The sequence below is a fragment of the Molossus molossus genome, unplaced genomic scaffold, assembly GCF_014108415.1.
Source record: "Molossus molossus isolate mMolMol1 unplaced genomic scaffold, mMolMol1.p scaffold_m16_p_9, whole genome shotgun sequence".
Classification (NCBI taxonomy): Eukaryota; Metazoa; Chordata; class Mammalia; order Chiroptera; family Molossidae; genus Molossus; species Molossus molossus.
Genome location: NW_023425403.1, coordinates 8,930,617 through 8,947,309, shown reverse-complemented (window position 1 = coordinate 8,947,309; position 16,693 = coordinate 8,930,617). Strand labels below are relative to the sequence as shown.

Below are 16,693 nucleotides of genomic sequence, written 5' to 3'. Positions count from 1 at the left end.
TGGTCAGGGCACATGCCTGATCCCCAGTGGGGGGCATGCAGAGGTAGCCAGTTGATGTTCTCTCTCATCAGTGTTTCTATCTCTCTCTCCCTCTACTTTCCTCTCTCTAAAAATCAATAAAGAAAAAATTTTTAAAGTGTACAATGGTTTTTACTATGTTCATTGTAGTGCAATGTTCACCACAATTGATTTTAGAACAGTGTTATCACACCCAAAAGAAAACTGATACAAACAATCAATCATCTCCCATTTCCCTTCCAATCTCCCCCCTACCCCCACCCAAGCCCTAGGCAACCACTAATTTACTTTCTGTCTCTGTAGATTTACCTATTCTGGACATTTCAAATAAAAGGGATCCCACAGTAGGTGGGCTTCTGTGACTGCTTTTACTCAGCAAATATTTTCAAGGTTTATCCTTCTTGTAGCAGGTAGCAGCATGTCATTCCTTTTCATACTTGAATAATATTCCATTGTAGGGACAGACCACAACGGATCCATTCATCAGTTAATGGGCATTTGAGTTGGTACCACTTTTGGGCTATAATAAACACTCGTGTACACATTTTTATGTAGACATATGCTTTTACTCCTCTCTAATATATACCGATGAGCGGCATTGCTGAGCATTACGTTTAACCTTTCAAGGAAGGGCTAGAATGTGTTCCCCAGTGGCCATGCAACTTGACTGTCCCACCAGCAGCGTGGGAGGGTTCTAATTTCTGAATATCCTCAAACACTCATCATTACTGTTTTTGGTGATTCTCTTCTGCAAGTCTGCAATGAGGAGGTGGGATGTGGGTCACTGGCATTTGAAATCTGGGGGACAAACCAGAATTGCTGGTCTCCTAACGGCAGTGGGGTCTGTGGGCTGCTCTGAGAAGCCATTATTACTCTCTCCTACCAGTTTCCCCCTTGTCTGCCATTACGCTGCTTTAGTACTTGAAAATATTTTTATATTACAATTAAAAATACGTTTTAGATCAAAAAGTCTACTTTGTTTGGAGACGTTACCCTATAGAAATAAAATCACCTGATCTTAGACATACATGTACTAATCACATTTGCTATGGCACTGCTGCCAAAATGAAATGGACAGGAATGTTTACCAGAAGGGGAGTAGCTGAAGAAGTTATAAATTCCAGGCATGAAACACTCGGTGGCTAGCATAAAGAGGGAGGTTGGACCTGTATCTTTAGATCTGGAGGGAAGCCTATTATATATATTTTAAGTAAAAATACAAGTTGCAGAATATGATCCAATTTTTGGAAATTAAGGCAGAGAGCCAACCAATTATATAAGTGCTGATGGTCTGGGCATGAATAAAAGCGAGGGAAGCTAAAAACTGTTCTGATGGGTCATTTAGAAGGAGTATAAGTGAAGGAAATTAATAACTTTTTTATTTCATAGTTCTGAATTTTTACTTTTCATAATTGCACTAACTTAAAAACAAAGAAAAAGTAAAGTCTATCTTCTTTTTTTAAGACATTTTCCCCCTTTATTGATATTTTAGAGAGAGAGGAAGGGAGAGGGAGAGAGAGATAGAAACATCAATGAGGGAGAACATCGATTAGCTGCCTCCAGCATGCCCCTCCCTGGGGATTTGGCCCACAACCTGGGCATGTGCCCTGACCAGGAATCAAACTGGCGACCTCTCTGTGCAGGGTCCACACTCAACCACTGAGGTACACCGGCCGGGCAAGAAATAAAGTTGTGTATAAAATACAGGAGCAATGTTTTCCTCTCTTTCAGTTCTTCCTTTCCCCATCATCATACATGGATTTTTTAAAAGAGAATATGCTTATAAAGTAACAACCACTGATTATATAATAACAACCCCAAAAACTGAGTATGGAAAATGGATAGATGAAGCAATAGAAATGTAATACACAGAAGTAATCTATAATTGTTTTCAGGTATTTTCCTTTGTTATTGTGAGCTGGGATGGAATGATCTGTTCTCAGACGCAGAGTGGCTTTCTTCCAAGGGTGGAGTGTAACACAAAAGTGCAAATTGGGCAAACATCTCTTCCTTGGTATTTTCAGATTTAGTGTCCCCACCACCTAGTCTGGAGTGCCCCTTCCTGCTGTGTTTGCGAAATGATAAGAAGATCCCACAGTAATAGAAATGTATGTCACTTTTTCCCCGTTGGGTCCTACTGCATATTTTATGGGACACTCCAAACGTTTTAACCTTCTTAAGTTAAATTTGTCAACCATTTGAACAGAATACCCATCCTTGAACATGCAAGAGAAATTTCAATGAGAATATAAATCTTTACTTATAAGACCGTACACAAAGCTACATTTTAAAAATTACTCTATCCTGCAAAGCTATCATTTAGAATTGAAGGACATCTAAAGAGCGTCCCAGACAAGAAAAAGCTAAAGGAGTTCATCACCACCAAACTAGTATTACATGAAAATTAAAGGGTCTTCTTTAAGAAGAAGAAAAGAAGAAAAAAGATTAAAAAAATATGAACAGTAAAATGGCAATAAATAATATCTATAAATAACTGAATATGAAACAAACAAACAAAATGAACAGGCAGAACGGAGACAGTCTCATAGATACAGAGAACATTTTGATGGTTTCCAGATGGGAGGGCAGTTGGGGTGAACAAGGTAAAGGAACTAAGAAGTACAAATTGGTTGTTACAGAACAGTCATGGGAATGCAAAGTACGACACAGGGAATGTAGCCAATAATATTCTAATAACTATGTGTGGTGTCAGATGGGTATGAGATTTATTGGGATGATCATTCAGTAAGTTATATAATGTCTAGTCACTGGGGTGTGCACCTGGAACTATCATAGTGTATGTCAACTATAATTGAAAAATAAAAAATGATTTAAATAAAACATTAAATTAAATAAATAAAAATGAAATTAACTTAAAATCTCTCTCTATACCCTACCCTATTTTATGTAAAATGCAAATATCTTCAACTGCTTGCTCAATTTATTTATGACTATGACATTAACATCCATGAACACATACAGATAACCTCAGATTCCTAGAGGACAGAGCAAATGACCACTGTACACCATACTTAAAATCGAATTTATTACTCAAGACAGTGTAATGAAAGCCTTTGCCCCCTTAGCAGCCAGCCTGCGCTCCGCCGCGCGGGCACCTCCACCAAGGGAACCGTAGGAGGCTCGCCAGCGAACTTGATGAGCAGTGTGACAAGGGAAAACCTCAAGGATGTTTGCAAGCAGAGAAAGCGGGATTAGAACGAATCGCCCCAGAGAACATGCCTTTTCTTCACGATAAGATCTGTGAAGCCTCCAGGGGAGGGCAAACATATGGAAAGAGGGTTTGATGCTTCCGATGAGAGAAATGAGGTTGTGAGTCTAACCGGTAAGGAAAACATTTTCATCAGCTTGTTTCACGAAGGATTTCTATTCCCAGCCACAGAGTCGCGCGTTTCTGATCCTGGCAATCGCGTGGAAGTAGACAAACAATGTTCAAATTGGTTTTGATCAAATGCACTTTGGAAAGGAACTTGCTTCTTATTTTTACTTAGTAATTGTTGCTTTGGAAGAATCCGAGACCCAGCGCTGATAACATGGCTACAATGTATCCGCTGGTATCCGACAGTGAAGCTGCAGTAGGAATTGGTACCCACGTGCGTACGGTCTGCACGAAGCAGCGGGTTTTGATACTTGCGGCGGAAACGGTGCACAGTGATTCCCACTGTGGATCCCAAACCAGCAAAGGGCTAGGAACAGATACAAAGTTAACAGTAACCCCAGGGCTCAAGACATCAGACCAATAAAGGCCAAGGCAGGGGAAAGGATTACCCCCACTGTGCTGGGAGGAGGGCTCTAAGCTACATCTATCTACTCTCACCTTCTGGTAGGTAATCTACAAAGCCAGTTGGCCGCCAAGCCTGAAAGGAACACTTGCCTACTTAACAGCCCAAATGAGTTAACAATCAGCTAGGCAGGGGAGCTAAAGAGGGAGCGAGCAGGAAAACATTAACAGGGAACAATGATAAACTGGAGCTATTTAACTTGTGTCTTTAAGTACAGAAGTTTAAGGTTGGGCAAACATGACCATCTAAATCCTTTAATCCTGCTGCTGACATTTATAGTGACTGAGAAGGATTAATCATTCTGATCTCTAAATGAATCATTTTAAGCAGTTAATATTTAAAAGTCATAAACTTTGGAGTTGCAGTAATTAGCCCCGTGGATCTGATTAAGGCTTCAGGTTTTTGCCTTTCTTTATACCACCGTCTTCTCACAAAGAAGTTTTCTCAGCACCAGTAAGGACAGGTTTCGAGAAAAAACGAAAAAGGCGCTGGGATTCCTTTCGTGTTTGGATGATGACAGAGGTGGGGAGAAACACTGGGGAAATGAAAAGTTTGGGGCAGAGCTGGAAATTCACAGCGGCGTTAGGAGCTGAATGGTAAGACCATATGGTCATATTTCTTTTGAAGTCTAGGATCAGTTCCCATTATTCACCATGATGGCATCCAAGACTAAACGAAATCGCAGTCTTTAAAATTAAAAGCATTTTACTCTTGGCCTTCAAATCTTCCTCTCACAATTTCCAACATGCCCAAATGTTTCGTATATTTTCATAATGCAAAAAAAACTCCCAAATAAATAAAATAAGAAGAGTGAGAAAAAATAATGTACTTCCACTTCACTTCCAAAGCAGAACAAAATGGTACCAAAAGACACAGAATTTGTTTCTTAAAGTAGTTATGAATACTATTTTTACATCTATCCAAAGCTATTGGTGATGTTCTAAAATGGTATGTACCACCTTACATGTTTTACACGTAACAAATATACATTTAATTGTTTTGATCTGGAACATACAACATGTAGAAAGATTTTTAAATTATTTATCACTTTAGTGATATTCTGGCAATAAAGCTGCCAAAAAAATAATTTGTATCTAAGTGCTAAAAATGGGCTTTTTTTCTATTTGGAAATTTATGGAAATGTATGAAAGGCACGGTCCCAAGGTGTATGCCCCCAACACTTCATTCTCTCCCCCAGCACAATCCTGCATGGGCCGTGGGTACTATTATCTGAATGGGCTAAACGTCTTTATTCAGCAAAACATTCTAGTGCAATGGCAGCAGCGATGGCTTTTAAGAAGATGGTGGTTATAGCTCAGCGGGGACAATGTGACTGGGCCCCAGCACCAAATGCAACCTCACCATGGCTGAAGTTGGATGAAAGGGAGAACATAGACCCCAAACTTTCCATACTCAAGGACACTTGTTTGACATGCTGATCAGTTTTTTATTCTTGCTCCTTAGGTAAATTTTATACGCAGTGCAATCCACAAATCTTATGTGGACACTTAAGTGAGTTTTAACAGATGTATCTACCACAAACCCAAACAAAATGTGTCACATCTATTACCTTCCCCCACCAAGTTCTCCTGTGCCCTGTGGTCAATCCCCACCCCCACAGGCAACCAGGGCCGTGAATTCTGTTACTATAGATGAGGTGTTTTCTGCTCTTGAACTTTGTATAAACAGAGTCAGACTATGTAGTCTGGATCCTTTGGCTCACTGGAATGCTACTGAGATTCTTTTCTGTTGTGGGGGGTACCAGTAGTTCATTCTTTTGTACGGCCAAGTTGAAGTCTACTGCATAAATATACTACGATTGTCGCACCTGTTCATTTGGTGATTCTAGTTTGGGCAGGTTATGAATAAAGCTGATATGAAGATAAACTTTCGTTTCGGGTGAATGCTTGGAACACGAATTGCTGAGTCAAGGGGGAGGGGCGAGATGTTATTTTTGACTTTATATACGAAATTGCCAGTTTCTTAAGAAACTGTGCCATTTCTTTTTATCCTCACCCGAGGACATTTTTCCATTTTTTGTTCAGATGGAGTGGGAGGGAGAGAGAGGAAGAGAGAGAGAAAAACATAGATGTGAAAAGAATACATTAAGTGGCTGCCTCCTTCACAATCCAACCGGGGCCAGGGACAAACTGCAACTGAGGTACGTGCCCTTAGTGGGAACCAAACCCGGGTCTCTCTGGACCGCAGGCCAATGCTCTAACTGCTGAGCCAAACTGACCAGGGCCCATTTTTTATTTTATACTCCCATCAGCAATGTATGAGAGTTTAGTTATTCCACATCCTTACCAATGTTTGGTGCTTTGGATCTTTCTAATTTTAGCCATTCTAGTGGGTGAGTGGTAGTATCTGATTGTAGTTTTAATTTTCAGTTCCTTGACACCTAATACTGTTGAGCATTTTTTCATGTCATTAAACATTTCTGTCTTTTCTGGATAGTTTCTGTCATAGGATTTTTGCTCATTTTAAAACTGCATTTTTTATCTTTTTGTTATTGATTTATAGGAACTCTTTATATATTCTGGATACAAGTCCTTTGCAATGCATGTATGTGTATGTAACCTTTTCTTTAGTAAGCAGACTGCTGGGGGCCACCTGGTACATGAATGCTCAACGAGAAGAGCCAGGCTAAGTGCTGTGCCCTGGGGGTCTAGGGGCTGGCTTAGTTCCTACCCTTCTCGGAGTTATAGGAACACTGGTCAGCATGTCATATATTTACTGACCATGTGAGTTTGCTCTTCTGTGAACTTCTAATCATGTCATTTTCCCCTTGGTTGTTTGTCCTTCTGTTATCAATTTGTAGAAGTTACTCTTAGTATTACATACACACACACACACACACACACACATATATATATATATATATAGAGAGAGAGAGATAGAGAGAGAATACCATGCATCGGTCATATGGATTGTAAACATATTCCCAATATAATAATTTTGTTTATAGCATTTTTATTCATATACAAAAGGTTTTAAGTTACAAAAACCTTTGCAGCCCTTTCTCCTGGACTGTTTCTATTGGAATGGTCCCCTGTTCTTGGTGTGCGTGTAGTCAAGCTGTGTGGATTCCTCACTTCTCCCTTGCCTGCCTCTCTTACAAAAGCTGGGAAGCAGAAACAGTAACTGCTCCCTCTTCTCCAGCAGCTAAGCGTAGCCAAGTAGAACAGCTCAGAAAGAGACGTAGGAAGAAGTCGCTGGGGAGCGAGAAGACAGTGTGCAGAGACGGCCTTCTCACCTCTGCTGTGCCTGGCTCAGCCCGGAACACGGGGTGAGGCCAGCACCCGGGGGTCCCCAGGGCAAGGTCCCGTGCTAAGGACGGCAGAGCACAAAACTACACAAAGAACCTGCGTCCTTGACAGCGTCTACCTCTGGACTTCCTGTCTGATAAGAAAATTATTCCGTTAGGTGCTGAAGCCATTGTTTCTGGGGCTTTCTGCTGCTCTGGACCAAGTCCTTGCTCCTTTATTCAGTCTCTGAAATAAGCTTCTAGAATTCTTACTGCTTTATTTCTTACGTTTGTCTTTAGTTCGTCTTAATTTATTTTTGAATATGCGGAGAGGTTTGGGTCCAACTTTCAATTCTTCCAGATGGATAACCAGTTGTGCCAGCACCACTGATCAAATCTGGATAGAAAATCATTTTTTGGTTTATGCTAAATTTCCCTATATCCTGGGATCCATTTCTAAAATGTTAGTCTATCCCATTGATCGATTTGTCTTTATTTATGCCAATATTAAATAGATGTGATTATATTGGGCTCATAGTAATAAAAGCTTTATATGTATACATATGTCACTTTGTCCTCAGTATTTATCTTTTCAATGTATTTTTGGCTATTTTCAGACATTTATTCCTTCCCATGAATTTTAAGACCACTTTCTTCAATTAGCCTTGACTTCTATGCACTTATTTTTCGAGAATTGATATTTTCATATCATTCTTTCTACCTAAAAACACTACTGTAATATTTATTCATATCTTTCAATAATATTTTATAATTTCCTTCATATTAGGTCTCATACCACTCTTTTAAATTTTCTTCCAAAGAATGGTATAGTGCCTGTTACCATTATGATGGAATGTGTTGACTTACAAATTTAGCCAATTGTAGCTTAATTTCTTTAAAATAGTGTGGAACATACATCAGATATTATTCTAAGTAGTTGAAATATAATAACGCATTTCATTATCAACAAACTACAGATTGAAAACTAAAGAACAATCTACATAGAAGAAAAGTGAAGTACAAAGAAATTAAGTAATTAGTCCAAGCGTGTTACTTGGCCAAGAATATGTCCCTTGCCACTCAGCTAATGAATGGCAGATCTAGGGCTCTAACACAGATAATTCCTTAATAGTTATTTTATACCACCTCAGATGTTTATATACTCATCAGCTATTTATTCAAGTACCAATTTGCTTAAACTTTTATTTCTGAGACATGGTTTTTTTTATGTATACAATGAATCATACATTTAAGAAAAGTACTAAATTAACTTTCCCCAAATAATATAAATTACTTAATATTTTCTCTTACTGAAATTGCTAAAATGTCTATAACAGTTTTGAATAATAATTGTGAGAGGAGGTGAGCCTTTATGTTCCTGATTTTAATTGAAATGGCTCTAGGATCTCACCATTGAGCATGCTGTTTCACGTTTTCAACTGATCATCTTACATATGACTAACATATTTGTTTCTTCTCATTTTACTTACTGAATTTTATTTCAATAAGGAATGGTTTCTAAGTTTTATCCCATACCTTTACATCATCTATTGATACAAGATTATGTTTTTCTACTTTGATTTATTAATCTAATTAGTTCAATACATTTCTGAACACTGAAAAAAACTTGCATTAGAATCAAGGATTAGTGACCACTTGGTAATTAATTTGGTATAGCCTATTGTTCTTTTAACATATTGCTGAATTCTATAAAAAATTTTTTTTTGACACATTGCTAGATTCTTATACACAAATCTTTATTTAGGACTTTTACACATATATGGAGAAACAATTTTGGTCTAAATAGCTTCTTCTCTGTACTATTTTAATCAGGTTTCATAATAAGGGCCTGTCAACTTCATAATGTGCATTTTAGTGTTTTCATCTATTTGTGTGTGTGTGTGTGGAGGGGTGTTGAATAGTTCTTTGAATACTGGACTTACTCATTTTTTGAAAGTTATGTAAAATTTTCCTAGTAACCAAAGAATCTATCTTTTCCTTTTAAAAGTTGCTCCTTTTAAATGACCTTTCTAATCTCTCCTGATGTAACTGATTTTGACACGTTTTTGTCCATGTTTTGAAATAATTTGGAGTAAGTCATATTTTGCTAAGAAAAATAAATACATTGCTCTAGAGTTTTAAAATTTGTTGTTAGAAAAGTCTCTTTTAGTTATTACAATGTCTCCAGTATCTCTCATTTTATTCTCATTGTTCTTCATTAGGAATCACGAAGGGCCTTCCATTGTCTTAGTCTTTTAAAAGAGTATGGTTTTGTTGTTGTTGTTGTTAGTCTTTAATTTTAGTTTTATCGGGACTAACTACCTCTTCCCATTTCCTTTGGTTTATTTTTCTGATCTTTTTCTCATTTCTTAAGATGTATGGCAAATTCCTTTTTGTTGGTCTTCAGTCTTTCGATATATTATTTAACAATATATTTTCCCTATGACCGGGGCTTTCACGGACTCCCATAAATTTTGGAAGCATATTTTTATTTCATTGCTTTCTGCTGCTCCTTACCATGACTGAGGAGTGCCACAATCCATGGGGGGAAATGGGTTTCGTTGGTTTATCTCTTTGTTATTTATTTATAATTTCACTAAATTAATATGAACAAATATTTTGACTTATAAAGTCTCTACTTTTCTGATTTTTTCTTTTTTTTTTTTTTGTGGCTAATTACACATTTGGTTTCTGTAAATATTCCATAGAAATATAAAAAATTATGTCCCTTCTCTCTGACAGTTATACATTTCTATACGTATATCTTTACTGAATTTTTATTGATAGTGCATAATTGCTATCTTATTTTTGTCTCTTAGATCTGTCTGATTTTGAAAGAAGCAGATCAAATTATCCCACAATAAATGTATTTTAACACGATTTTAAAAATAGTGTTTGCTTTATAAATTAAGCTACTATATTATTTAATGTATGCAGTTACGAGTATTCATCTGTCTTTTATCATTTACTCAGTGGTCCTCTTTATCATCTTTTGTGTTTTTAATTGCAAATTCTACCTTTACCAATACCAAAACTGCCATTGTTTGTATTTACTTGATAGATCATTATCCATCTCGTTATTCTTTAAAAAAATTGTTTTATTGCTGAAAGGTATTACAGATGTCCCATCTTTTCCGGTTGGCTCCCTCCTCCCGCTCCCCTCCTACAGCGTTGCCCAGACTACTGACTGTCCACTGGTTGTGCATACATGCATATATGTTCTTCGTTTTTTTTCTTTTCTGTTTCTTGTTTTTGATTAAAAAATGTTTTTATTGAATGTATTGGGGTAACATTGGTTAACAATATTTTGTGACAGCATGGAGGGACCTGGAGAGTATTAGGCTAAGTGAAATAAGCCAGTCAGAGAAAGACAAGTATCACAGGCTCTCACTTATATGTAGAATCTAATGAACAAAATAAACTAACAAACCAAACAAAAACAGATTCAGATACAGAGAACAGGCTGACAGCTGTCAGGGGTAAGGGGTTGGTGAGCACACAATACAATACACAGATGGCCTATGGTAGTCTTATACACCTAAAACCATCTCATTATTCTCAACTTTTTTTTTTTTTTTTTTTTTTTACCATTTTAAGTCTTAAATACCAATAACATTTATAAACCAGTGGAAAAGTTTTTGTCAAAATTCAGTGCATTTACATTTCACGCACTCTGTCCTATAGCGGATTTGCCTTCTTCCATCTTGTTTTATGGTTATTCATGATTCTACTTGCTTCCTCTTTTCCTTTGGAGCTGTTTTTGCGATTCATTCCCCTTTCCCCTGCTAATTAGGTAGGTCTATTGTACTTTTTTGTTTCACTAATGATTACCTTCCTTTTCCTGACATTCATATTCAAATACATGTTTTTCATTATTATATGAGCGCTAGATAGCAATTATTCCCCCAGCGCGGCTCCATGCCCTAACTCTCCCTCCCCCCTTTTCGGATCGGGGGCACACCTTCCCGCCCCCTTTCCTCCGCTGCTGCGTTTTGCTGAGATGAGTAAGTCGTCTTAGGTGAAGTCTGCTCTTTGGTTTCCCTTGTAGTGCGTCTTACACATGCCAGTGGCTCTGCCACCGGAGTTCGAGATTCGGCAGCACAGAGTCCACTGCAAAGCTGGTTGCTCATCACTGTTTCCCCCCTCACAGCAGAGATTCTGGTCCCGGGGTATCACTGTTTGAATGCTTCCTTGGATGGTGTACGCTGCTGAAACAGCCTCGGAGGCTTTCCTGTTCTTACAGATCTTGCCTTTTACTCTGAGAGATGAATGATATCCTCTCTGTATGTAAGATCTCCGAGCAGTACTTCTGTTTCTCACAGTAGATGTCATTCCATTGTCTTTTAGCTTCCATTGTTGCAGGTGAGAAATCCATTAGTCTCATTTGTGTTTCTTTTCTAACAAGAAAAGTAACTTATTTTTCCTCTCTCTAGAATCTTATCTAATATCTTTATCCATAAAGTTAAAGAATTTTTCTAGGATGTGCTTAGGGTGTGTGTGTGTGTGTTTCCTTCTTAATTTTACCCACAACTTTATTTTCTGTTTTGAGTTATTTCTTCTACTTCAAAACTATTAATTTGAATTTCAGCACTGACCACCCTCTCTTTTTCAACTAATTCAACTAATCTACCATATTTTTTCAGTTTGGAAATTACAGCGTGTAGCCCTAGCATTCAGCTCTTACTGCAGGTTCTGTCGTTGTTACTTTTGTTCTTCTGGGGCATGTGGATGTCTCTGAGTTCTCTCAGGTCATTTTGATTTGGATGCTTCCCGATCTGTCTGCCGTGGCTCCTCTCCCCCTTCCCGAATGCCTGGTGCCCCGAAGCAGCTGTTGCCTGCCGGGGGCCTTAGGAAACTGTGGGAAGTCCTGAGACTCCGGGGACAAGCCTTTCTACCCCTAGATCCCTTAGTTGGCACTGTCACAATATCAGAGTGGAGACACTGCGTCTGTTTAGTTCCCCCTGCTCCTGAGGGGCCAGGAAAGCAGCAGCTCCTGCAAGGCCACAGTGACTGCAGCCAGGCCCATGGGAAGGCCAGCGACCCCTCTGGTCCCACAGAGCCACAGTGCTCTTTCTGATCTCCACCCAAGGACTTAGCCCCATTCTAAGCTCTTATCAGGGGAAAGGTACCTGCATTGGCTTTGTCCTTCGGGCTCCTAGTAGGGTTCCAGAGCTCATTTGTCCCCCTGAGCACTGCTCAGCTCAGAGCAGGTAAGGAGTTGGCTGGGGGGTAGGGTGGATGACACATTATCCAAGCCACCATTGTGCCAGAGTCCTGCATGCTTCCATGCCAATGCAGACTGCGTGTAGTGACCTTTGTTTCCCAGATTAGGGGTCTCCTTGGTAAGTGGAAGGTCTAGCACCCGACACACTTGTATGAAAGATGGACCGGAGCCAGGATGCCGCCCGCTGGGGAGATGCCACACTGAGAAACCAGGGCTGGAAGGACCCTTTCCCACAAACTACACATGAACTGGCCTTGGGCCAGCCACGTCATGAGGTGAGAAGTAGAAGCCACGTTTGTAAGAGCTGGGGTGGCCAGGCACCAATGCTGAGAAGCAGGAAGACAAGGCCAATCCCGAGGCAGCGGGCAGGAAGGAGGAGCGGGGACACCAGGCGAGCCCCACTCGGAAACCAGTGAGCACCTGTCTCTGCCCATCTGCCGTCCTCCTTTGCGACTTTGCTTTCTATTTTGATCTCAGATAAGTAGAAATGTAGACATAATGCTATTTGCTTTTTAAATGTAAAAACAGATAACCTTCCTCCCCATGGCCATCCTATCACTGAAGAATAAGTGATGGTCTTCCCATTTTAAATTTCTGAACTTTGTAATCCCACACCGATTACTACCTGGTAAACATGTTGGGTAAAGACCAGCCCAGAGGTGTTCTTCTTGGGCTTATGGTTCTGTGGAACACGAGGGTTCTTATCTCTAGACATCACCTCGTTTCCAAATTCACCCTCATGACCAACATACCTCATTGGAGTTGATCAACGTTCGTGTTTGGTCAAAAACACTACAGGGCCATGGAGTGGGGCAGAGGGAGGAAGGAAAGCCTTTTATTTTATCATTGCTCTAAAGCTGTGGCATGATTTTCTGCAGCTGTTTCAGAAAAAATGTGTCTCAGACCTGACAGGATAAATTCTCTTCAAGGAGGAATCAAAGAAAATAGTATCCAAGAATGCAAAACAAGCCATTGTCATCCTAACCCCGTCACACATACAGAGAGCTTCACAGCTGCTAAAAGAGAAACTATTTCCATCACCCAATAAACCCCGTGAAGAGACTTAAAGAGAAAGAAATCTGTCTGCGATCCAGTCTAATTACACATTTCTGTAAAAATGAAATCATCCCCAGCTTCACGGCATCTAAAGAGAACATGGACTGAATAATAGTCACCTGCTAGTCGGGAAAGTCATAAAAATGACTGAAATCAAGTTTGATAATAGACCCTAAAATGGGTCAAAAAATAAAATAAAAACAAAAAAAAACCCTAGTTCTGGATCTGACTTCATGTGACTGCATTCTCCGGGTCTCTACTCCTCCCCAGAAGCAACATTTCCCATGTGGCTCAAAGAATAAGTGGACTTCGAATTGGCAGATTGTTGTAAACTCCACAGACAAGCTAAATTAGCATGACTTTTTGGAACTGTTTCAAAGGTCTTTGGCTACTATTAACATTTTTAATCTTTCATTTTTATTGTGTGTATGATGTCAGGAGCTGTGGCAGGAAGCACATTTTGTCAATTGAATAATTAATCCCACAGCATAATAGTCAGTGAGGGAAAAGTGACATTTGTCAGGTTCAAAGGCAATGACAGCCTAGGAGGATTTTTCATTAGGCTTGCACGAGAAAATCACACTCAGAGCCGACTTTCCTTCTACTGCTCCGGGGACAAACATTCCCCAAGTCCAAGCGAAGGAGAGAACAGGGATGGCCACGCCCCCTGTCCCTCATCCCCATCCACCCAATCACAAGGTCATGTCAACTTTATTTCCTAAACACGCCTCCAGTTCGCTCAGCTCTCTATCTGCACCATCAAAACGGGCTGGAACGGACTGACGGACCAACGGGCAATTTCATACTGAACTGCCTGTTTTCTGCCTTGGCCCTGAGTGCTAGGGACACACGGCCTGGGTTCAAGTCCCAGCTCTGCCACGGAATCAGGAATCAGGGCATCATAGCTCTATATGGAAGTACATCCCCAGTGTGTGTTTAATACCGTCTGATTCATGCACACGACCCTGAACAGTGGCTTTGCCTTTGACCTCTGCTCTCAAACCTCTTCTCAGGACTCACAGAGGCCTCCGCCTTCACCAGGAGCCTGGCTCACTCACTCTCTTTCCTGCCCCTTTTCATTCTCCCGCCCTCGGCCGCAGGGAGCTGAGCAATCGTACTATCAGGTCCCCTATGACCTACGTTCCAGGGTTTCCACAGATGGTCCTGCCCTGTCATCCACAACCTCTCTGCACTGGATTAGCACGGCCTGGGGTGAACATCTCAGCTCGCTATATTTAACCTCTGTAAGCATTCTCCACTCTGCCAGACCAACGCTTGCTTGGGGTAGAGATGCTCTCCCCAAGGCATCCGCCTCATGTGCTTTTTTCTCCTAATTGTCTTCCACAGTGTGTTTTGTCCCCCTCCCCCAAAAGGGCACTAAACAGTTGTTTTTGTTACAAAAAGCTAGACTTTACACTGGGCTCAGATTGCAAACATTTCTACAACTACCCACTGTTTTTGAAATTGGTGAAAGATGTACCCTGATGATCTATATTGGTTGTGTAATATACAAGGTAATATACAAAAGAAAAAAATACTGGGTTTTGAAGTGTAACACATTTTACAATGAACTAAAGTCTGTTTAACAAGATCACAGACCTCAAATGTGTGTTCTATATCGTCCCTTAAAAACTGGATTAGAACACATAAGCTGTTTTGCCCCCTTTCATAAAATTTGATACCTGTAATTAAGACATGCTTTAGGGGAGAAAAAATTCACTCCTTAGTAAATCAGATGTGTCTGCCTTGATGTACACTGGTTTGGGTGAGCAAACAATATTTCAACCTACTTAGGGTGGTTCGTTCCACAATGCAGAGAAGAAAAGAACCATGGGAAAAATTCAAACTTTTGAATGATTTAGTGCATTATTATTTTTTCTTCAATTTGTTTCTGCCCGCTTATCAAACTGTTAGTCACACCATCTGTAAGGTGACCGCAAAAGGATGAATATCTTCTTTATTTTTGAAGTTCGTTTTTCTTCGCTTCCTGATTAAATTAGCAAAGGGATGCTAAGTTCTATGTAAAATGTGCAATACAAGTGTAAGAGGATTTTACTTTTATTAGGAGTAATCTTGCCCACAACTCAAGAATGTAGTAGAAGAAACAAAATATAACTCTGTATGCTTAATTTAAAATAAGCTACTGTCTCAAAGCCTGGACTGGGAGGTTCAGGGCTGTGACATTAAGTTACAGAAGTCACTGGCGGGTTTGCAGGCAGAGAACAGTGTAAAAATGTTCGACAGATACATGCGACTGACCAGACCACAGGGATTATATATGCGAAATTAGGGTGTGTTAAGGTTTAACTCCAATGTCCCAGAATGTCTGCGAGAGAGGAAGTGGGATCCTTCCAAGCAGGCTATTGTGTGAACACAGACACCGAGATCTGGGCAGGATGGGTCACGAGATGACCCCGAATGAGAACTTTCCCTTTCTGATGAGAAGAAGACCACATTCCTTTCTCCGTGCACCGGCTCCAACCATATAAACCATGTGGTGAGCACCCTCGGGCGAGTGAAAGCCAGCCCTGGACACCTTTCTTGTTCATGCCACACACTGGGCCACGTACAGAGTCCAGACCTCCCGGCCTCAATGTGGAGCTGGGTGCCTGTGTGGCGGCAGGTGACTTTCTACCTCTATTCTGGAATAGCTGTGCTCATCTAATGTCTCAAAATCGGAGTCAGAAGCTAGGACTTCAACAGAAGAAAATAATCCTGTCACCCCGAGCAGAAAACAGCGAGCACTGCACGTTCCCAAGGCAGCCCCCCGGCCCAAGCCCGGTGTCCCCCATCAGGCACCTACCTTGTCTGCCGTACTCATCCGCCTCGCGGTGCACCAGATCCTTGACTCTGTTCCCGTAAAGCAGCCGCGAGGAGTCGTGATCGAAGGCTTTCAGGGTCTCGCTGGAGCTGTAGGACTTCTGCGTGGGCACCCTACACTCCTCGTTGTCGGCCGAGGAGTTGGTGTGCCGCCGCTCTCGCTCTCGCCGGCTCTTGGTCAGCGAGCAGTAGGGCCTCCGCTCCTTCACATCCATGCTTCATTCCTCGTGCGCGCATCCGCCGGCGGGCGCTGCTCAGGCCGCCCCGCTCATGGGCCTTTCTGCAGGGAGAAGGTGAGCACGGTCAGGTCAGGGCTCCAACCCCGCCCCCCCGGGCCGTGTGGCCCAGCGGCCGGAGCACCTCCCACCCCCGAAGGCCGCTGGTTCGGGCCGGGGCGCACACCCGGCTGTGGGTCTGACCCCCATTTGGGGTGCCTACGGGAGACAGCCGCATCCGTGCGTCTCTCTCCAGTGATCTCTCTCTCTCTCCCAAAATCGATACAAACATATATATATATATTTTTTTATC

General features: G+C 41.0%; 1 protein-coding gene across 1 annotated transcript in view; it reads right to left on the bottom strand.

Annotated features, from left to right (window-relative positions):
• Window positions 1–16,415, bottom strand: part of TENM3 (teneurin transmembrane protein 3) — a 427,193-nt gene extending 410,778 nt beyond the window's left edge. The window contains exon 1 of the mRNA XM_036250066.1: window positions 16,149–16,415. Coding sequence (XP_036105959.1) covers window positions 16,149–16,380 — 232 coding nt within the window. The 5' untranslated portion in view covers window positions 16,381–16,415. The remainder of the gene's footprint in view (window positions 1–16,148) is intronic.
• Window positions 16,416–16,693: the final 278 nt, after the last annotated feature.